We start from the raw sequence: 24,312 nt of genomic DNA on the forward strand, positions 1-24,312 counted from the left end.
CCCTACATTGAAAGGGTTGGCAGCAGAACTGGATCCAGGAGAAGCTGGTAGTATCAGACAAGTAGAAGGAAAAATATGACATTAACAATCAACAGAGGAGACAGTCTTAAGAGAGAGAACGAGCATCAGGTGCCGCAAGAGAAACCAGCTAAAAGAAGAAGAGAATTGACTAGTCTTTATCACCACTAGGTCACTTTGGGCAGAGAAGATTTAGTGAAGCGGTCAAGAGTGGGGGCCAACCTGCAGGAGGGAGAAGAGGACAAGTGGCAATAGAGTTAAGACAGTAAATAAAACCTTCTTTTAAGAGGCTTGAATGAAAAAGGAAATGAGAGAGAGGAAGGCAAAAAGCTGGACTGGGAAATCACATTAGGCAATGAGAGAGACAAGTCAGGAAAGAGGGGCAGTTGAAGTTATGGACAACAGATAATAATGATGGCGCATCGCTTCGGAGATTAGTTTCTAAAAGACTGTTGTTTTTTCTCTCCAATCACTCCTGCTATGAGGCAAGGAATGGAGGCCCTCTGTCTAATAGCCCCCAATGAACTGAGGTCTGCCAAGAACCACGTGAGTGGGCTGGAAAGTAAATTCTTCAGCCTCAATTGAGCCATGAGATAACTGTAGTCTCAGCCGACAGCTTGACCCCAAGTCCATGAGAGACATTAGGCAGAAACATTTAGCTAAGCCACTCCAGACTCCTAATCCTGAGAAAGTGTGAGGTAATATATATTTGTTGTTTAAGCTGCTAAATTTGGGGATAATTTGTTACAAAACAATAGATAATACATTCATTTATCCACATGGTTTATTCTCTTACTTCATTTGGGTCTCAGATCATATCCTGAGAGGAAGCCCTGCTCCTCCCCAATTCATCATACTTACCTGCTTATCTTGCTCTGTTTGTCTTTTTAGCACGTAGCACCACCAGATATGTATTGTCTACCTCTCCTTGAAATAGAAAGTAAGTGCCACCAGAGCAGAGACTTGTTTGCTAGTGAATCCAGTGCCTAGTGTAGAGCCAGTCCCACAGTAAGAGCTCCATAAAGATTTGTTGAAAAAAGTAATGACTATCTATAGACATTGAACTCTCCAAGGCGAAAGAAGAGGATTAAATAGGCATCCAGCTCACAGGTTTCCTACAATATGGACATCTGTGGGAAAGGAGTCAGGAGAGGGATAAAGAGTGAAAACCTGAGGGCATAAGAAGTGGTATAGTTGAAACACATAAACTCCAGAAGCCAAGAGAGGTTTTCAAAAGGGAGGAAGAGCAACGATCTGAAAGCAGGAATGAGGAACAGTTCTCCTGGCCCTAGGCGGAGAAGAGAAAGGAAGGCTACTTTCTCTCCCTGTGTCCTCTTTGGGATTCCATGCTGTCCACCATCAGTTAGTTCTAGGACACTCCACTTTGCAGATGCTCCCAATCCTGACACTGTCACAAAGCGTGATCCACCAACCCTTCTATCCTAACCTCACTTCAGCTTCAAACTTGGAACTCCAATACCACCCAACATCTCTCCACAGATGTCCCACTGGCACCCTAAACTTAACAAGTCTCAAATGAAACTCATGACTTTTCCAAGTGTTTGCTTTGATACCAATGTTAGATTACCAGATACCTTGAGAGACCTGGAAACCATTCTCAACTCCTCCATCTCCTCCATGTTATTTTTTCCAACATACAGCTAGTCACCAAACCCTGCTGATTCTGTCCCCTAAACTCCTATGGAATCCTTCTTTGCCTCTTCATTCCTCACAAGAGTTCTTCATGCCCGTCTCTGTGGGACTCAACTGGATAAGACAAAGAGCCTCTGAACTAGTCTTCCTGCCTCAGAAGTCTTCCTGGCAGCCATCCCACTCCAAGCACCATTTTTCCCAACTTGTTTTCTTCGTTGGTATCAAATAAATACTTCTTGTAAAAGAAAAATCTGGTCATTTTAATCCTTCTCCAGTTTAAAATTCTTCACTGAGTTTCCATCAAAACCACCAAGGCCTCTGAAGTTCTACTTCAACTGGCCCCACACAAGTCATTCTTTCTCACTCAATCTCCATACTCCATCTCCACTGCCTTCTCTCAAAAACTTCACACTGCCCATCTCACCATCATCTAATTATCTCTTATCAACTCTTTAGACCCGCACTCAGCTGACCTTCCTCAGTGATCCCTTCCCCAATCCCTCCGAATTGCCCAGATCTAGTGTTGTTTGTATGTGATCTTTGCACTTTTTTTCCTTTAAAGTACTTATTTTGTAACTGTAATAGTTAAGTGAAAATTCTATTACCATCTTGTTTTTTCAATCACTAGACAGTAAGTTCCATGAAGCCAAAGACTATTGCATTCACCAGTATATTTGTAACACCTAGCACCAAGCTGAGCACATAGCAAGCACTTAGAAAACATCCACTGAAAGAGAGAATAACCGGTTTAGATGATTAAACCAATAATTTCCCCATCCATGCATTTGCATAATTTAAGTAACTAGCCAGGAAGGTTTACTGATTTTCAACTATATGCTTAAAGACGAAAGAAGACATAGACCTTGTCCAGATGAATGGAGGAAGGAAAGACATCCTAGCGGGAAGGAAGCCCAATAAGGGATAAAAGAGGAAAGTGAAACTAGTGTTGTGAGGAAAATAAAATGTATATTGTCTAAAAAAACACAATATTGTTTAATTCTCATAATCTGTGCTGTTCTTACAGAAATAATGAGTTTTTAAAAATAATTTTTCAGGTGTTCTCCATTACAAAACTGTAATGATGATGCATTTAGTCTCACCAGATATCAAATCTCTCACTCCTGTATCGTTTCACAACAACAGTTATCAAGTGAAAGCCAGGTAAAGCGTGGCCACATGCTCACTGGTCCTAGAGCTGGTCTCCCGGTCTTGAGCGCACATACACCAGCTTTCTGCTCTCAGCCCCAGGATCCCCCATGAAATTCTGTCTGGAGGACATACAATAGGGCTCCACGCAGGTACTGAAGCAGTTATGAGAACTTAGTATATCAATCAACCCACTGATGAGCACCTATTTTGTCTCCCTAGAGCTCTTCAACCATTATCTCCTCAAATCCTCACAAATGCTCTGTGTCTTTTACAGATTAAGCGGTCTAGGCTGAGAAGTTCAGTGACTGGCCCAAGATCACAGTTATTGGGAAATTAGAGACTGAATGCTGGCTTTGGGAATCCAAAAGCAACATTCCTTTACTTATTCTTCTCTCCCACTTCCCCACTCCACCATACCCCACTCCTGCTAACAGTTTATCCTCTAGCAGCCACATGTTCTGCTGGGTGCTGGCCAACACCTACGGAATAACCAATTAATGACCTTCTTGCGAAAATGCCACCAAATACACAATTGATTCAGTGTGGGGGTTAGGAACCTGACATCAGAAAACTATACCATAGAATGTAAGTTACGTTTCTCACATTTCAGAGAGTTTTAACTTCTACATGGGCCCCCTATCTGAGCACCACCAATACCATCTTTTCCATTCATGTACTTAGCTCATATACTAAAGAAGTCTGAATATCTTAAAGTCATGGTGCACTAACAACAAAATTAAAACGTGATAACTACCACAAGAAATTATATCTGCAAAGGGTAAGTCTGCGCAGCTGTCCAAATAAGATTTCAAATACACTTTTCCACAGAAGCACGTATTGTTCACACATTGCTTTTGATCTGAACCATGCATTGCTTCTTTGATTCAAAAGGACTGTATAATGACAAGAAAAACACTATCTGCTTGCCAAATCATTGTGGCCATCCATGAGATGGTTCCTGGGAAGGCTGCCAACGTGTTAAGCCAGGAGAACGTTGACAAAGTACAAGAGCTCCACTTATAAGGGATGTCTTTTTCTCCTTAATAATGCCAAGTAAACTGTTCTCTAATAATTCTCATAATCTATTCTATCCATGGAGAAACAGTGATAGTTTTTTAAACTATTCTTCAAGTGTTCTCAATTCATAAAGCTTTAACAGAGATGAACTGTCTCACCAGGTATTAAATAATTTCTAGTTTTCCAGTGTAAACACTAGTATTTCTTATCAGGTCATTTCGCATGCCCAAAGCCAGTCGATGGATTCCCTGGCACTGTATTGTGCCAGTCTCCATCCATCGTAGTCTCCCTCAGTCTACCTTTCCAGCCTTCTCTTTCACTGCTTCCGAGAGCATATTTTCTGTTCCAATAAAGAGGAACACTTGCTTAGCCCTCAGTTCTCTCCATGTTTCCCTCACACCTCATCCATTTGTTCCATAAATATTTAGAGACATACTATGTGCTAGGCAATGTGCTGGGCGCTGGGAATTTACTGGTGAGCAAAATAACATGGGTTTGCTGCCTTCACAGACCTTATAGTGGGGGAAACAAATAATTGCACAAATTAAAATGACTGCAGCTCAATAAATACTGAGAATTTCTGGAGCCATGAAGTTTGTAACAAGGTTTTGAAAGTAGTCAAGGTCACAGAGGCTTCCCTGAGGAGGTGAGTGGAGATCTGAAGACCAAAATTAATTAGTTTGGAAATGAGGAGAGACCAAGGGACAGTGGGAGCAGGGGGGCACAGATAGTCCAAACAGGCTTGAAAAAGGTTCCTTGGGCTGCAGTGAAGGGACCAAGGGCACAGTGGTATGAGAGGAGGTACAGGCTTTGTAAGCCCTGGGAAGGCCTCTGGTCTTTAGCCCAAGAGCACGGAATACCATCCAAACATTTACGTCAAGGAATTTCATGATAAAAACTGCATTTTGAAAAAAGCTAAATTTCTTCTACGGGTTTTGCATATATTAACCCTCACAACCACACAAAGTAGGTGCTAGTATCTATTTTACAGGTAAAAAACAAAAGCATAGAGAGACAGAGACACATGCCCAAGGTCACAAAACCAGACCATGGAGGAGTCAAGATTTAAGCCCAGTCTTGTTCCATAGTCCCCCCCGTTCACCACCATGCAATTGAATTTGGCAATTTATCAACTTATGGCTCATTAAATGGAGCTGGAGAGGGCAAGGAGTGGGTGGATTGCGGATTAGGAGGTAGAATGTACTCCTGCTATTCTCTACCTTCTTTGTGAAGCCTCTCACAGCTTGACGCCATTTCTTGATTCTGAGCCCTCTCAGCACCTTCTCCATCCTCCCTGAAGGTATTCAACATACCTGTCCTCATGTTGTAGCAAATTCTGTGTAACATCATTGCCTTTCTCCCATGCTTAGACTAGGAACTTCATTAGACCCACACATTTAAAGCCTCTTTAGGGTCTGCTATCATTAGACACTCAAATTTTAAAAGAAGTCATTAGGTCCTTAGAGTAGTAATGGACTTTGGAAAGTTAATAAATCCAAAGGGTGGTGTTTTGACCAGCATAGGATGAAGTTTTCACTGATTCAATGTAAAAAGGTGAATACAAAGATCACAAAGTAATTTTAATAAAGCTAAATTTATTCAATATTTTAATACCAGAAATCATAGCAAGTCACTTCTTTGTAACACAATGTTACAGTAAATTGTGGGTTAATTTTTTTGTTGTAGTGGTTAATGATCCTTCTTGGCAAATAATAGTTAAAAAAAAAAAAAGTTATACTTGACCTGTTTTTTTTGATTCATGAATTCCAAAAGGTTTGGAAACCACTGATTTAACCAGTCCCATTCCCTTACTTACCAAATGTGAATAAATTATAACTTAAAACCAATAGTAAAATATCTTAGTTAAAAAATAAACTTAAGTGATACCTCCAGACTTTATCTGTAAACTAGGAAGCAGGTGCTCTCAAAGTCCATTCCTTTTAACTATAATCTAAACTATAACTAAACTAAGATCTAACTATAACTTAAATTCCTTAGAGCAAGTCTAAAGCCCCCAAACTATCAAAGTCTTCTAACACAGTCTGTGGCAAGAACTGAGACGTTTATATTCAAATGAACATAAATGTGATTTGAAAACTATAAAGCCTTTTAAAAAAAAAAATACTGTGGCCGGCCCCTTGGCATAGCGGTTAAGTTTGCATGCTCTGCTTTGGCAGCCTGGGGTTCGCCAGTTCAGATCCCGGGCGCGGACCTATGCCCTGCTTATCAAGCCATGCTGTGGCAGGCATCCCACATATAAAATAGAGGAACGTGAGCACAGATGTTAGCTCAAGACCAGTTTTCCTCAGCAAAAAAAGAGGAGGATTGGTGGCAGATGTTAGCTAAGGGCTAACTTTCCTCAAAGAGAACCCCCATACATATAGTACTCCCATCATGTGATCAGTTTTACAAAGTTCTCATAAAGCTTTTCCTTCTATTATCAGGTAACAGCAGATCCTCTAGTCTTCCTTGAGAGGGATTTTCCATCTCACTGATTAGCTTAAATCTCTCTAAGCTGATGGCAAACTCTCCTTAACCCTATCACTAGAGAACCTGAAACTAAAGAATTTACCAAGCCACTCACTCTGAGCACAAATATAAATGGAGAAACAACACCACTGGGCACTAGCTGGGCTTCCCATCTGTATAACACTGAGACCCTGAAGAAGAAAGATCATGTTCACAGTGGACCAGGGAGCCATGACATGGTATGTGATCTTCTAAAGTAAATTTCTTTTTTTTTTAAAGATTGGCACGACCTAACAACTGTTGTCAATCTTCTTTTTTTTTTTCCCCCTGATTGTTTCTCCTCAAATCCCCCCAGTACCTAGTTGTATACTTTAGTTGTGGGTCCTTCTAGTTGTGGCATGTGGCACGCCGCCTCAACATGGCCTAACAAGCAGTGCCATGTCCGCGCCCAGGATCCAAACCCTGGGCTGCCGAAGCTGAGCGTGCGAACTTAACTACTCGGCCAAGGGGCCAGCCCTTAAAATTAATTTCTATATGTGTATATAAAGCAAAAGAAAAGTGCCACCTCTCCCAACCATCTTCACCCTTCCCTTATTTCATTCAATGTTTCAAATGTCTGAAAGTTCCTGGGTTGGGCTACCTTACTCTGCCTATTCTATGAAGAGGTTTTTTGGGTTTTTTTACTCCTCACTATAATAATAAAGAAAATAAATTTTAAAAATTTATTACTTTTGGAGTCTCATAATATCTAATCTTCAATGAGTATTTTAAATGATTTATCTTTATTATATGGAACAAAGAAAACATGCTGTCTTCCAGCTTTACAATATTCCAACTTCGCCTGTGTAATGCTGCTCACCTCACCCTCACTTCTGCCCCACTCTCTTCTCATCGGCTGGGAAATAACATAACAAAAACCAGAGGGGAATCTGATCTGAGTGTTCAAGGTGTGACACAAGCTGAGAGACTCTGAACCATTCTGAGTCAGTTTCCTCACAGGTGGAAGAGGGATAATATCACTTTTTCCAAGGCAAGTTTTTTGAGTATTATATGAGATATCAGTGAAGTAAGTTTTTAACCAGCGTAATGCAAAGCATGATCCATGGATCAGTGTCATACCCCAATTGTCACCTGCCCCTCAACAAGTACAGAGTAAGTTTTCAGAAACCTGAAGTCATATGACATTACCATGACACCCAAAAGCATGATCTTATACCAACATTTTGTTATGAAAACGTCTAAACATACAGAAAAGTTGAAAAAGTTTATAGTGGCTTGGCAATCACTGAGTTAACCAATCCCATTCCTTTACTTATCAAATGTGAAGAAATCATAACTTAAAACTAAAGCAATCTCGTGTTCTGACATACTTCCTACCTAGATTCTACAAATAACATTTTACCCTAGTTTTTCTTTCGCGTATCCATCTGTCCCTCATCAAACCAAATTATTTTTGTTATGCACTTCAGAGTAAGTCAAATACATGATTTTCTATATATTTTTTAAATTCACAATGGATTAGAAAACAAACACTGGTCCTTTGCTGAAGATCCCATATATCAAGAAACTTTTCTCTGAGAAGATGAGTGATGTAGACTAATGTTGACGCAGAGGTTGGGAGAAAAGATATTTTTAAAAACCAAATCATTACATTTTCCACAACACTAGCAGGATAGCAGAGAATGAGCTACTACCCTTTCAGATTCTAGGTTTATAAACCATGAATCTTGAGGACAGCAAGTTATCTACTCTTATTAAGCCAGGCCTACAGCAGAGGAATGAAGTTCAAAAATGAAAAAGGAAAAACTCTGGAAAGTAAATCAATCTTAGAAGCAAACATTCTGTTAAATCAAAGAAAAATGAACCCAAAACTTGTTGACTACATTTCCCTGGCATATAGTGGCTGTCAAATATTTGTTGAATGAATTTTGCAGTTTATACCTTGTAGTTATTTATTTTTCCACCAGATGGCAACTATGCATGGAATAACAATATAGGTTTTTCATCCCAGAATCTGATTTTCAGGATTGTGCGAGACCTCAAAGGCATAAATCCAATCATCCTTCCATAGCCTGAATTCTCTCACCACCACCACCACTAAAATGACATCCAACTCCTGTAGGGAAGAGAAACTCTCTGCTCTGAGGCAATAACCTGTCTATAGGCAGGACCAACCACTGGAAAGTTCTTTGTTTCCAGGTGGCAACATTCTCCCTACAGCTATCCTTCTCTCACCTAGTTCTAACTCCCAGAATAACAAAGAAAGTCTAAATTCTTCCCAAGGCCATTCTTCAAGTATTTGATGGCAGCTAACACTGTCTTCAGCCTTCCAGGCTAAACATACCTCAGACGACAAGACCCCCTTAAGTAATCTGGTAGCTATCCTTGGCACACGCTCCACTTTTCCTGTGCGTGTTCTAGTGGAGCATTCCCTTCAGGTCTTTGTTCAGTTGTCAATCTTCTTGGTGAAGCCTCCTCTATGTAAAATTGCAATTCTGCTTTCCACAGCTCCCATGCTACTTTTGGTTTTATTTTTCTCCACACCACTTATCATTATTTAACATATTTTATATTTATATTTTCTTCCCACTAGAAAGCAAGTTCCCTGAGGGCAGTGTGTTTTGTATGGTTCACCCCAGTGTTTCCAGGGCAATCATTATTTGTTGAATGAATGAAGTGATTAATCAATGAACCTGTCATTGCGTAAGATCTCACTATCAAGGAAAAGGACAGTAATTAATTCTAGTCACAAAAGCAATGTTATTAATGCAGAAGATACCACACACACTCAGATGACCCACTTAGATGTCCAATGGCTCATCCTGCACTTATTTCCAGCTATATTTTTATGAACGTTAAATTGAGTCTCTTCTCTCCGGTATTTGTTAAGCTGATTTCACGGACCCAAACCTAGGAATTTACACAATTCCCTTGTGAATTTCATCTATTGCCCACTGTTTCAGTACGTTGAGATCTTTTCACACCTTTAGTGAACAGGCGGTCTTAAAAACTATCCTTTTCCAGTGTGGGTTGCCCAATCCAGTGTGTGGACTGGCCTAGCTGTTTCTGCTTTTTTGGGTTTTCTTCTATACTTCTAATTGTAATTCACAAATTGTCAAAAAGTGTCTACTTGTTTTCTCACAACTCCCGTGGCAGTGTGACAGCGGTAGCAGAGAAACCAGAACTGGGAGAGAAAAGAAGCAAGCAAGTATGTGCACAAGTCATGCATAAATCAGAGAGCAGCTGGACACATGAAATATGGCTAAATGTGTCTCTTAACTTAGCGTAATAGCAACTATTATTTGTGTAGTGCTTTAAGATTCACAATTACACTTATATCTGATTACAACTGTGTGATGTATCCTTTTCCGAAAATTGACCCTCTGAGACAGTAGAGGTTCTTAAACTTGAATGTCCATCAGAAGCAGCTGGAGGACTTGTTAAGACAGCTCATTGGGCCCCTCAGAGTTTGACTCCATATGTCTGCAGTGGGGCCTAAGAAATTGCATTTCTAACTAGTTCAGGTGATGCTGATGCTGCTGGTTTAAGGACCACTGCGCTGAGATGCTTTGCCCTGAGAACAGGATATGAATGCAGGTCATCCAAAATAAAGGCGTCGTATTCTTTGCAATAGTTAACTGTACTTCTCATGCCTGGACTTTTAAAAAGGCTTGATATCAATTATTAGGGGAATTGTAAAAATCCTACCATTGGCAAACTTAAGAAAGCCTACTTAAAAACCCTCTAAATAATCTTCTTTTTTTTTTTAAAGACAAAAGAGCTACCAACTCCAGAATCAATACTTCCTAAATGGAAGCACCCATTCCTAGAGCTCAAGTTTCCTTTTCCACTCAGCTATACCCAGCCCACATCTTTACTCTCCCACATATGCCTTTATCTTTCCTAATTTCCTTGAAATCTCATGAGTTATCACCTCCCGCTGGCAGTTCCAATACCTTTATCTAGGACTTTTCCTCCAAGGCCCACTCCTTTAAGTCTTCAAAACTGGACTCATCCTAATACTTTCTCCTTTACTTAAAAACTAGCTTATTAAGCTAACTGTAGCGTAATGGTTAAGACCAGGAGCTACAGATCCAGACCAAGTTCAAACAGAGGCTCTGACACATACTGGCTGTTTAGCTTGGGGCAAGTTACTTAGCTTCTCTGGGTCTCAGTTTCCTCATGTAAAGAATGAAAATACTTATAATGTCTACCTCATAAAGTTATTGTTAGGATTAAATGAGTTTCTACTTGTTAAGAGCAAATAACAGCACCCTGGTATGTTGTAGCTATTGTCACTACCACCTTCACCATCCCTATCACAATCGCCAGCTTCACTCAGGCTGCAAAGCATTTTTGAGGGAAAAGCCATGCAGCATTATAAACGTGGGCACTACAAGATCGCGGTCCAAAACAGTAATCTTAAAATCAACATAATAGTAAATCACCACTGATGTAAAAGCAAATGGTGGGTCATTTTGTTCATAAATTACCACAATTGAGCACTTACCATATATCAAGGCTTTTGCTAAATTGTTACATTAACCTCATTTAATTTGTATAAACCTATATGTTCAGCTATAGGTTGGGTAGTGGACATCACCCAACAAGTACTTTGGGTTCCTCAAGTCGAGCATACTCAAAGTTTGAACTCCTCTTCTACCCCAAACTTGCTTCACCTAACTGTATTTTCTACCTCACTGAATGGCATCACCACCTAGTGGCCCAGGCCAGAACCAAGAAGTCATCCTGACTCACCCTTTCTCAACTCCTCCTGGCTCACACCCTCCTCTTCTATATTCACTGTGTGCTACTGAACTGGAGATGAACTGAAGACAAAGGTTGTGGGTATAAGGAAGCTATGATCAGTGTTACCTTGGTCATTAAAAAATGAAGTAGAAAATTCACACAGCAAATGAAGTCATGAAAGAGCATATTATCTTGGAGGTGGCCCACCTTATATTCATCTCACCCAATTCACTCCCCACTGCCTTAGTTCACATTTTTACTTTATCACTCTTAGATGATTCCAATAGCCTCTGGAATTCCCTGTCTTCATTTTCCAAGTTCCTTAATGAAAATTCTACATGACACTCAAAACTTCTTTACAAAACACTGTTGTTCACACTGTTCTCTCCATTAGAATGACCTTTTTCCCAATCCAGTAGCTCCATTTCAAATGTTACTTCTTTAAGTGTTCCCTGCTTCACTAGCTGAAATCTACTCCTTCATATTCCCAGAAGCCTCTATCACTTCCTTTCCATGAAATGTGACCCTCTATAACTTGATACTTAGATTTCTACCTAAATATTTTCAGTCAAGTGAAAACAAGCCAATCTGAAGGAAGCAAAGGATGAACTTGGGAACTTGATTCATGTAAAGGCTCTCTGGAATAGCTCTATGGCAGTGGTTCTCAGTCTTGTCTGTACACTGGAATCACCTGCGTAACTAAAAATACTGATGCCTGGGTCCCAGCCCAGAGGTCTTAGGTGCAGCCTGGGCATCAACCGTCTTAAAAGCTCTCCAGGTGATTCTGATGTGTAGCCAAGGTTGAGAAGCACTGCTTTATGGGGAATAAAAAAAAGAGTGAAGACATTAATAAAGGATTTTAAAATAGAAGATCTGGTGGAAATCAGTAGAGATGACAAGGCAGGCAAACGGTACTGTAGAAAAAGTCTAGGAGGCAAAGAATTCAGTGGCATTTGGTAGAGTTAAACTAATGGCTTATAAATGGTTCCAGGCTGAAGCTGGAAAAGATGAGATGGGCTGGGAAAGGATAGTTAAGGGAAATTCTGCTTGGAATGAGAACAAATAGCATGTGGTGGAAATGAGAGGTCAAATGAACTCAGAGAGGGAATTCTGAAAAAGACGCTGTAAGTCAGGAAGTTTTCAAAAATGACAGACCCTGATGTGTGGCAACAATCTGCTGAATTGGGAGGTGAACGTTACGGTTGTAGAAAAGTTTTGAAATCAGGGTTACCTTGGTCATCAATGACCAGGAAGAGGAAAAGTCAAATCAGCAGCTGAAATCATCAAGGAGCACGGTACCTTGGAAGTCTGACAAAGATGACAGCATGATTGTGGAGAGAGGTGTTATAGGTTGTGGAGTAGCTGTGAGAAAGGGAAGTTTTGTGGAGAGATTATGATGGAACAACTCTAACACCTGTGCATAGGGAAGAGATCATCTAAAGTACATTATCCCCACTTCCTCCCCCAAAAAAGAGGAATTTTTCTCTGTCCCAAAAAAGTTCTTGTGGTTTAGAAAACCAGGTATGTGTTTTAAGATATTTCTGTGTTGGTAATTGTAATAACCCATAATCTTACTTTTCGTCATTAACATTTTAAAAAATGCCATAAATATAAAACCAAATAAACATTCTAAAATACAAAAACTGGCACTCATAGGAAACGATGCAATAGGAACACAGGGTTGCCATTAAAATGACTCCTTCACAGTATCAACATAGGAGGCCTTCCTCTTTTTGCTTCAATGCTTCTCCAAACCCTGATTCCTTTCCCCTACTTGATTCTGGCACGCTGCTTCAAAAACCAATGAGTTTGTAAAAGGAGAAAACGCCTTCACTGTACACTAAGCTTAAACACCATCAGAAACGCCAGATCCCTGGCTCACTAAATCTTTTGATATACTCATAGTATTGTAAATGTTATGGCTGACCAAATTTCTACAAGATAACCGCATTATAACAATTCCAGAGCAAGAGGCAGGAATACTGTCAGTGTAGTGTGTCTCGTAACACGAGAAACTGTATAGATTAATTCCCCAAAGCATCACCCAATCAGAGATAAATGGTCTTAGAATCATTTTTACTTTAGTAAATATTAAACCTAATTTATCCTAGTAAAAAAAAGATTAACTTTTATAAGAAACATCAACCCCCTACCTAGCAGAGGTGGGCATGGGGAATCAATTTTATTACCAGAGAATGCAAAAGGATATACAAAGGAGAAATGTAAGGGAAATCCAGAATAGTACTGGTATTAGGGGCAAAATAATTCACATTGTAGTCCCATGTCATTATGGTAAAACATATTTGTATCACTAGGTACAAAAGAAGATGGTATAGCCCACAGGATAGGTAAAAATCTACCACAACAAATAACACCTAACATTTGACATAGCAGTGCTATTCCCAGGTCCTAGTTATTAAACCCAGAGTAAAAGTGGTTTATTGATCTGTTTACAACATTCTAAAGACAAGGTTTAAAACTGCTGTTTTGTTCTGACATAAACCGCTATGGAAAGCACTTAGTCCACCGCCTGCTACATGGTAGGCACTCAGCAATGATAGTTCAAGTTCACTGACTCGACCTTTCCTTCCCCACTTCAAACAGATTCTAACCACCCTTTAAAGAACATCCATTGAAAATTCTCAAATCAAGACAACAAACATTATGTTAAATGTTCAATGTCCTTATTAACAAGCGACAACTCATTATGTAAGTGCATAAGTGCTAACTACTTACACATGAAGGTAAGTCAGGTTTAAGGCTGACAATGATGAATAAAGGAAAGAAAGGAGAAACCAACGAGGGTACAGAGGAAGGACAGACAGAACACAATGTGAGTGTCAGTGTGAAGTACAAATTCTTTAAGCGCTAGGTCTATCATGGAACATGTACCCCACATGAATTTGCTAGGAGTACACGGATCTGTAATGATCCTGGCTAAGAGTACACAGAGCTGTCAAGTTCCTAGAACCCTGGGTTTGGGGACTGCCAGCACTGCTAGATGCATCCATTTCTATAGCTCCAATGATTGTCTTGGGCAACCAGTGGAAGTCACTCTAGCCACCCCCATAAGCAGAGGCACCAAAAGTGGCCAGAGAATGACAGCTTATCCTAGCTTAGGACCTGATCCTACGAGGAGTGGCTCCCATAGGGCCTCAGTGTCCTGTCTCTTCAATGTGATCCTTGGTTCCCCAGGAAATGACTTTGCTCTCCCAGGGTAAACTTAAAAAGGCACTCAAAACAGTTTTTCTGCTAAATCCTCCAGTACTGGTGCTATGCATATCTTTCAAGGCACATCTCTTAAGATTAACTTAGTCAAAACATCTCCAGGGCTGGGTATAAAAAGGCCTGTGGTGTACCAGCAAGGCATCGCTCCCATCTGGTCACGTGTCCAGATTTTGCTGTGTCCCATTCCCCCTGGCCTTAGATGAGCATCCCTCACCCCGTCTTTAAATAGTCTTCCTCTGCATTGCAGTAAGAACCAACTATCGCCCTTCTTTCCATCTCTGAATTCTGCTATTATTACCACCACTAGGCAACCCACAAAATTCCTCTTAGATCTCTCTAGAGATCTCTCTCCAGGGTTGCACAGGAATTCAAACCCCACTGTCAGCCCTGGAGAGTTCAAAGCTCCTCGTTAAAACTACGCATACTAAATTGTAATAATGAATTCTTGGCTTAAAAATCCTAATTTTCTATTTTGTCAGAGTGACTTAGGATGATAATTTACAAGATTAAGTTCCTATTGTTTTGTATGATTGGGATAAACTGCGCCGTTTTTCAGATTAACACATAACAGTTGATTATGAAAAAGACATTTATCATTATTTATTCATTCTCTCAAGAATATCTGCCTGCCCAGAACTGTGCTAGATCCTGGGAATATAGGGAACAAAACAAACACAATCCCACGATGTCATAATAACTTCTACATCGTGATTCTTATCTCCAAAATGATCTGGAATATTTGAAATATTTTATTTAATGGCAAAAAATAAACTAGGCAGCATGGTGGTACACATAAATAATTACACCATGACTAAATATCATAGGAATTCTTTATCATTTAAATCTCTCTACATATTATGAACATGTAACAATTAGGATAAGCAATATTGGGCACTGAAATATTTGCTGTTCACTTAAAAGCGCGCTAGTATTTTACTTTTAAAACTGCTATAACTATGCATATGCAGACCACATAAAATGTACTAATTGCATGAATAATTGCTTGAAGAGAACTGTTTGTCAATAGCGAGAGTAATAAAATTCTGCATAGCAAAATTTTCAAATCAAGAATAAAAAACACAGCACAATGACTTCAAAATTAATATATTGTACTATAAATGTAATGTCAAAAGATACATTATTTTTTTACATGCCAGGAAGAGTAAAATTCATGTTTTTCAAACTTAATTGATGGTTTCTGTATTATAAGGAACAAGCAAATATATTCACAATTTTCTTACCAAAATAGAGCCCAATATATGTACAAAAACAGGGGAAAAGTTTGTCCTTGGTTTTAACATGCATGTGTACATAGAAATATATGTGTACAGAGAAAACACATATACTCACAAGAGTAACATACATTGACAAAATATTACATTTAGCCAAGGTAAAAAATGAAACAAAAAATCCTGCTAGGCCTTTTTTCTGTCTTTGAGGCTTCACAAAGAATGTAGAAAACTACCAAAGCAACAAAAAAGGACACAAAGCACACTTCAAACAAACTGCTGGTCAGTATTAGGACCTGATTTGACAAACAGGTTTAATCCACTTCCTCAAAGGTCATGCTGTCAAAGTGAAGGATGAACTTCTTCCACTACTGAATTAGGCTGGCTGGCATTCTGACAAACAGGGTGCTCCTCCTCCTCCACAGGAGTCACTTTATCTGCCCTTCCTGCAGGAGAAAGTTCATTATTCGTCCCCTCTTCACTAGGTGTTAGGGTACCAAGTAATTCATTAGCCATTAGAACTTGCAAAGATTCTGTTCCATCTTCAACATCCACTTGAATCCCCAAAGCCTTAAGAATGTCACATTTGCACATGGGGCATGTCCCATGGGCTAGAATCCAGGGGTCAATGCAATTCTTGTGGAAAAAATGTTTACAAGTCAAAACACGAACTGTATCATTAGGCTTATAGAGTTCAAAGCAAACTACGCAGCTATCTCTATTTGCGCTTATTTCCTCGTCTCCCTCCTTTAGCACCCGAAGTTGAAGCTGGCTAAATGCTTTCTTGAGGTCTCTTCTTAATCGCTGCCATCTCCTGTTCTGAATCCTTGCTACCCAAAGTCTTCGAATATGATAAAAGATGAAATATGTTAAAGTAGCGGTTGTGACGATCACAAAAGAGACAAAATAGTGATTCATCCAGATGAAGTGTCTCCTCCCCACCTCAACCATAGCTGTAACGTGAACTCCCTTCTGAATTAAATGCAAGATCTCCATGCCTTTCAAGTTACCAATCATCACCACGACAATGTCTTCAAATACCTGATGAGACATGGGAAAAACCTGATTGCCAGTTCCTGGAAAGTTATAAATGATCACTCCGCTGGCTCCCTTCTCAACAGCCACTTTAATTTTCTGTGTGAAGGTACAACCTCCCCGTTCAATAAGTGCGAGCCACCTCTCTGAGTTTGTTGATCTGCCAAAAGTGGTGCTGGGATTACAAGCATTTTGAATTTTCCCTTCTGGTGGCACGATAACTCCTGCTATTCTCTTCAAAGTGGAGCTTCTTCCAAATACTCCAGTCTCCCCCAACTCTGACAACATACGATTCCCCACGTGAAATGATATGTTCATGTAAGCGGTCCAAACAGCACTGGCTCTGCAACAATTCTGACTAAGAAGCCAAAAAAGACTGAATCTTATAAGCCAGGAAGATGCGATGCTGTGTCTCCAACTGCCGATCTTGAGTAGTTTCATCTCTCACTTCGCCTAGTGACTGAAGGACCAGCCCAACAAAAAGATGTCGCTTCCACATCTGTTGACGATCAATTTAAGATAACAAAATGAAAAGAAAAACTTTGCGGGTGAAAATAAGTTCCACTGTCTTCCAGCATGTCTTAAAGATGTCTCATGAGTTTCAGATGTTTTATTAGAGAGAGAGAGAAAATTTTAAACTGAAAAAAATCCCAGTCTCACTACTGTTAACTCCAGATACTGCTTACTGTTGGGCGATGTGATTATGACATCAAAGACTCCACAGCCAACTAGAGAAGAGCTTGCAGTGTGCTGTAAATTCATTGGCTTAAATGTTTAACATGTTGTTATGGGTGATTTCTGTGATGTTATAAAACGGATTCAATCCCTGAGCTACATGTAATGTTAGCAGGTATCACTTTAAAAATTAGAAGTCATATAATGCATTTTAAAACCTGAAAGCATACGCAAAAGTGCCATATAATTATCATTTTTGTTCACAATAAATGAAGTTATTGCCAACAAAATGGCAAATTTTGAACATTAAAAATTAGAGGCCGGCCCTGTGGCCGAGTGGTTAAGTTTTTGCGCTCCGCTTCGGCGACCCAGGGTTTCGGTGGTTTGGATCCTGGGCGCGGACATGGCATCGCTCATCAGGGATGTTGAGGCGACATCCCACATAGCACAACCAGAGGCACTCACAACTAGAATAAACAACCATGTACTGGAGACTTTGGGAAGAAGGAGGAAAAAAAAGAAAAAATTGGCAACAAATGTTAGCTCAGGTGCCAATGTTTAAAAAAAAAAAAAATTAGCACGATGACCAAATATGTGGTAAAAGCAGTGAATTCTGTAACACCATTTTTGATTCACAATTGGTCACAGTGTGAATTTTTTACTTATTATGTAAACCACCGTAGTAAATCTGTTTACTAATGCTTGCGCAGAGGTGGGTTGGTCCAGTTTGGTTTTGATTTGATTTTTGAAATTAGAGTATCCTCTTAAATTATCTCAGCCTCACTCCCTCACTCCTCACCAACTATAGAGATGACAGCAATAAAGACAGAAAAGACTAATCTCATTTCTCTGCAGACCTTGACATCTGTTACTAAACAATATATTGAGAGGAGAGGAGGAAGGATGCATGGGAAAAAATTACATCTAACACAATACATTTTAAACAAAAATGTAGGTATTGATTTTAAAAAGAAAAACTTCAAGGTTCCCACTTAAAGTTAACCACTGACCACCCTAACTGCTAAAGGTCATAAATGCCTTTAACTAAATGTTTGCCAAAATCAACAAATGTCCCTGGTGGAAGACCCCACATACACACTATCAAGTCTGCGTACATTTTTGCTACATAAACTTATGTCAATGGCACAATATGACTTCACAACCAAAGAATGACTTGTGAGCTAACAAACATGGGCATCCACTGGTGCTGCCATATACTTTCTTGGGGGTATATCTCAGTGGTTTGTATTCACCAGTTAGGAAACCAGTCAAGGATTCTGACCTTGAACATAAATATCCCTGACCTCTATAAATAGGATGCAAAGAGACACTTCTGGGTGGGTTTCACCAGAACCAAGGGAGCTAGCACTTCTTATGAAATGTGAATCAGCAACAGGATAAGTTGAGGCAGGAAAGAGGGAGGAGAAAAGGGCCCTATGGGCCCAACAAAAACTAGCATAAAAAGAAAATATTGTTGTGAAAACTTTCAGCTCAGAATGGCCGATTTTCTTTCCCAAAGGCCATTAATCTGAATTTGTTTCCGCACAACTCACTCTTTAAAAAAAAGACAGTGTAGTACATTACAGACTCACAAAGTGCCAACTGAGTTAGACACCAATGGTTTATCGTATCATCCATAAAGAGACTGCCATCAAAACCTAAATCTTTCAGCCTCTCATTGTTACACAGGTGTTTATTCATCTACTAGGACAAAAAAAAAAAAAGCAAAATAAGGCAAAAGATACCACTTGGAAAGGAAATTGCAGGAAACTTTCAGCTCTGCTCTTTCTATATTATCAAAATGCCCCAAATAGAGACACACTAACCACCATTTTGAGAAGAAAAGAAAAGCATTTACTAGGGTCACTTGTAGAAGGGACATCTGCCACCATAACTGATCCACTCTGCTAGAATTCAGGGCTCTGGCAAACACAAAGGTGACTTTTTGCAAAGCTTCCCTAAATGAGGATTATAATCATTTAAAATACTTCTACATAACCAAAAGTGCTACCTATAATAATTATTTAGAACATATTACCTACCCAGTGGTAGCTTTGGAAACCATATTTCCTTGGTATTAATTAATTAACCACAGAGAATTGAATTAAGATCAAATCCTATAATGAAGTTTATTGTGCAGAGATATTATTAGACATCAAAAATATGAAAACAAAGTATAAAATTAATATAAAATACTTTAAAATATTATGACTAATTTGCTGTGACATCAATGTCACAATCATTATAATTTGAAGATAAAGACTAATTTGCTTTTAACATGTACTAATGTCCTCATTTGGATAAGGGCAAAAATGTTAACAATGAAAACTTATTAGAAAAACAACAAGTTCAAATGGCTGAGCATGATATGGAGTTTTATTTTAAAAACACACAAATTTTACCCTTTAGTACTTGGGTAGAGAAGCTGAAGTTGAATTTTCTCTCTACATAAAGTGCTAAGATAATTCATCTAATTTTAATCTTTGGAAAGACTCAGTTACATCTTCAGAAGATTCTCTGGGTTTCTTAAGTTTTCAGAATGTCGCACTTGCACATGGGGCATGTTCTATGGGCTAAAAGCCAGGGGTCAATGCATGCCTTATGGAAAAAATGTTTGCAAGTTAAAATACGTACTACATCTTGGGGTTTGTATATGTCGAAGCAAACAACACAACTGTCTCCATTTGGATCTAGTTCCTTATCCCCTTCTTTGAGCACCCGCAGTTGAAGTTGACCAATAGCTTTCTTCACGTCTGCTTTTATCTGTCTTCGCCTGCTGCTGGAAGAATTGGGCACTCTAGCTCTCCAGGCACAGTACAGAAAAAGGTAGACAACTGTAGCAGCCAGGAAGGTAAACAGGGACATGACATAATGGTTTATCCATGGTATGTGCATTCTCCCCACTTCAATGATGATTGTCACATAGACTCCTTTCTGAATCAAGTGCAAAAGTTCCATGCCTTTCAAGTTACCTATCATTACTGCGACGATATTTTCCGTTCCCTGGTGAGACATGGGAAATACTTTGTTGCCCGTACCTGGATAGTTATAGATGATCACCCCATTTGCTCCCTTCTCTGCCGCCACATTGATTTTGTGTGTAAAAGTACAGCCTCCTCGTTCAATGAGAGCCAACCAAGAGTCTGCCTGTTCGGGCCTGATGAAATTGGTCATAGGATTACAAGCATTCTGATTCCATCCTTCAGGGAGTACCACCACACCAGACACCCTTTCCAGAGGAGAATGATTCCCGAACACTCCACTCTCTCCTAATTCTGATATAATCCGATTTCCCACTTGAAACGTTATATTCAGATAGGCTGTCCAAATGGCTTTTCCTTTTGAGTCAGGAAGGCTAAGTAGTAGAAAGATGCTAAGCTTCAATAGTCGAGAAGAAACACAACTATGAGTCGAAGGAGCAATTCTAAGTAGGCTCATTCCTCTATTTGCCTATTAACTGACAAACAAAAAAACAACAATCATAAAAGAAAGTAAAGAAGCTGGCTTCGATTGTTGGCAGAAGATAAAGCATGTAAATGGAAAAGGTCTGTGTGGATCAAAGATATCTTGCTCCTTCCAGCATTTTTATTTTTGGTAGATTATCTTTCTTATAAATGAAACAGAATAACAAGAGTTGTTGTTACTACAATGTGATTTCAAGAAAATTATGACTTCCTAATGGGGAAATTGTGACATCAGAGGTAGTTAAGCCAATCCAAGTGTTTATGTCAGTGCACTGCATACTGAAATCCTATTGGCCAAAAAGCTACTAAGCAATGACTCATGGTATACAACAATTTGAATAAACTCTAAAGCAATAAATAAATAGATAACTTTTTTTAAAGCCTTGAGTTTCTTTCCCAGTCCTAGATAGATCGAAAAGCTGCCTAACCACTTTATATTCATTGTTTTTCTATCTGTAAGGCAAAGTAGTTATCATTCACATATTTGTGAATGTACCTGGCCAGTCACCAGTTCTCTGTGCTACCAAATATGCCACCCTTTGGGAAGCAGGAACAAATCATTCCCACTCTCTTCCAACATTAAATGCTTATTCCAGGCCTAAAGGTTCAACATGAGGACAATGTAATCAACTTATATTGTTAGCCAGATACACTGCCATCTTGCAAGGCAAATTCAACTTTGTTCCCTAAAACAGCTACGGACAACCCACTATGTGATATGACAGGCAAATATTAAGCACGGGTCATATATTAAAGAAAATAGATATACGCCTACTTTGTGGAGATTATCTAGCGAGAACAGATTTTAAACAAACACACAAATGTATAACTGCAGGTTGTGAAAGGGAAACACAGAGTATCAAAAGAAAAAATAAATGTAAAGGGGATTAAACTTTGATTAGAGGTCCAAGGCATTGCTCTCTAAAGAAACTGATGCTTAGTCAGAGACTTGAAAGATAAATCAGAATTACCCAACCAAAGAATGAGATAAGCCTTCTGGCAGAGGAACAGCAATTTCAAGACCTTAAGATAGGAAGGAACATGAGTTTGGCAAAGTCTAAGAGGAGAGCACCAAGGGTGATGGAGGAGGAAAGGCAAACAGCAATAAGAGGTTCAGGGTCATAAACATTAGACTAAGGATTTTGGATTATGCCCCAAGGACAAAAACAACACACTTAAGGGTTCCAAGCTGGAAGGTGACTTATAAGTGTTTTCAAAATGTTCTCTTTTTAGAAAGTACACTTTGGCTGCCTTCTGTGGAAAATGGATTGGAGGAGAAGACTACAGTATGAGATGAGGTTAGGCAAAAGACAACAGTGGCCCAGACTCTTGAAATAGCAGTAAAGAAGTGAAGATATAGCCAAGTCTGAAAGTTACTTTAAAAGTTGAATTAACAGACATGGTAACTGGAAGGGTAGCAGTAAGCAGAGAAAAGGATAGCCACAAGTATCATAAATCACTATATTACTTTAGCGCTGCAAACAAGAGCATCTTTACTGCTTTAAACGTGCTTTAATGCTTGCTTGCTTTTAATTCTTCACCTGGAGTCTGTTTCAGGGAGTGAATAAATTGGCAACACTCACTCAAACATTTATTTAATACATATATAGGACACATCCTATGCACCAGGCATGCCATAAAGCCCTGGGGACACAAAAAGAAAAGACAATCCTCATTTGCTAGTGTGCAGAATGGACATCAACATTTAAATCACAGGCATATTGAGAGAATTTTGTCATTTTGGCAAAAGGATTTATTGTACTCTCTGGACCATAATATTTTAGTTAATATTTGATTTTAAAAATAAAATTGGAACCAATCAACTTGCCCTTTCATACAATTTTATTTAGGTATCATTCAGTTCACATCTGAACTGTCTTTACATGTAGACTTTTCCCAAGTTCATATGGAGTGGGAACTCCTGGCTTATTCTATTAACATTGACAAAGTGAAGCCTTACTAAGAAGACAGTTTATATCATCATATTAGAGGCTGTTTCTTAGATTTGTGATTATTTAACCTTTCGGGATGGAATTTAAAATATAATGTAGTTGTAATTTTGCTTTTTAGTTTGCTGATTTTTAAGGGTGAAGAGTTTAAACAGTAACCACACTTTGGCTCAAAACATATATCAACTCTAAATGTTCTTCGTATGATTGAAAAGACTGATTTGAAGAATTCAGAGTATTTTTTTCATTATAAGACCTGAAGTGGTTAAGGCAACGATAAGCAGAACTTCCCCTCTCTCCCACGTGAATCTTAGAACAAATGCACCTATAACAAACAATCCTTTATTTCTAACACAGTGGTTTCTCAGATGGGGGTCAATTTTGCCCCCAAAGGATATTTAGCTATTTCTGGAAACATTGTCTCCAGATTGTCACAACAATGGGGAGTACTACTGGTGTCTAGCACCTAGAGGCCAGGGATGCTGCTAAACATCCTAAAGCACACAGGACAGTCGTGTGAAATAAATAATTATCTGGTCTCAAATGTCAGTAGTAACATTAAGAAACCTTGCTCCAACAGAGCAGGCTTGGGAGGGAGAAACCTTCCCGAAACTCTCTTATCCTTGATGGACAATCAGATCTAAGCTCTTATCATGCAGTAAGCTTTTCTAATTGGCAATACATCCATCAAGGATGATATCCTCAACTCATCTTCATTTCCACAGTTCCCCTTGGAATAGGAACAGTGAAGACCTCCACGAGTGACCTATTAGTCCATGAAGCCTGACTACAAATCACATCCATTTTATACTAGAAACAGATCCAAGATGGTTAAATGGGTAGGAAGAGTGGTAGGCTGGAGGACTGATGCTACTCTCACCTGTTCCTTTTAGACCATTTATTCAATGCATAGACCTCCTTTCTTTTTAACAGCTAAGTAGTAAAGAGGTTTTCATTCTGCTGAATTTTGCAGATAGGCTACAGAGAACTGAAATATATTACTAGGGTGGGTTGATCCAGTGGTTCAAAAACTCCCTGCTCCTTCCCTCTTGCCATTCTGCCTGTTTAAGTATGTTGATTTCCCTCTTATGTCAGCTGACTTCATGAGGATCCCCAAGGTGGATATTATTGTTCTAGGTATCAAGAGGCAGAATAGCAGACAAGATCCAGAAGCACACAGACTTTTCTACCATCTCTATATAAGAGCAAGGAATTTTTTTTCCCCCCCCAGAAACCTACCAGACTTCCCTCAATGTCTCTCCGGCTATCAGTACTTCATAAACCCATGCCTAAAGGAACTCCTGGAAATCGGAGTAGAGTCACCATGATTGGCTCAGGTTAATCATGATTCATCCTGCTGTGGAGAATCCCTTCCCTTGGCTGAGCACATGGTAAGAGAGAACACGAAGATAATCAGTCCTCTGCCACCAAAGGAAAAAACGTGTGAACTGGAAGGTGAGTAGGTTAACAAAATGGCAGCTACAGGTGCTAAATTCCTGAGGTTTACCCAAAGGAATGATACTTACGTAATCATTAACCACAACAAACTTGTAGTACTTATTACACTCAAGGTACTGATATGAGCTGAAGTCTATGTTACAGAGGACACAACATGGCCCTGTTCTTAAGGAGGTCACCATCTAAACAGGAGAGTTATACACAAACTAGGTGTATCCA

The 24,312-nt window shown here is 39.3% G+C and overlaps 3 protein-coding genes across 14 annotated transcripts in view; all 3 read right to left on the reverse strand.

The window, feature by feature from the left end:
* The window catches only part of CADPS2 (calcium dependent secretion activator 2), a 495,842-nt gene that overhangs the window by 319,341 nt on the left and 152,189 nt on the right, over positions 1-24,312 (reverse strand). The gene's annotated exons all lie outside the window — the stretch shown is intronic.
* On the reverse strand, positions 15,855-16,988 carry RNF133 (ring finger protein 133). The gene has a single exon (XM_070264990.1). It carries the CDS (start codon positions 16,986-16,988, stop codon positions 15,855-15,857), a length of 1,134 nt encoding a protein of 377 aa, XP_070121091.1.
* RNF148 (ring finger protein 148) lies at positions 19,333-20,893 on the reverse strand. Its single transcript, XM_070264991.1, has one exon. It carries the CDS (start codon positions 20,658-20,660, stop codon positions 19,749-19,751), a length of 912 nt encoding a protein of 303 aa, XP_070121092.1. The 5' UTR covers positions 20,661-20,893; the 3' UTR covers positions 19,333-19,748.

This window comes from Equus caballus, chromosome 4 (genome assembly GCF_041296265.1).
Source record: "Equus caballus isolate H_3958 breed thoroughbred chromosome 4, TB-T2T, whole genome shotgun sequence".
In the NCBI taxonomy this organism is placed as follows: Eukaryota; Metazoa; Chordata; class Mammalia; order Perissodactyla; family Equidae; genus Equus; species Equus caballus.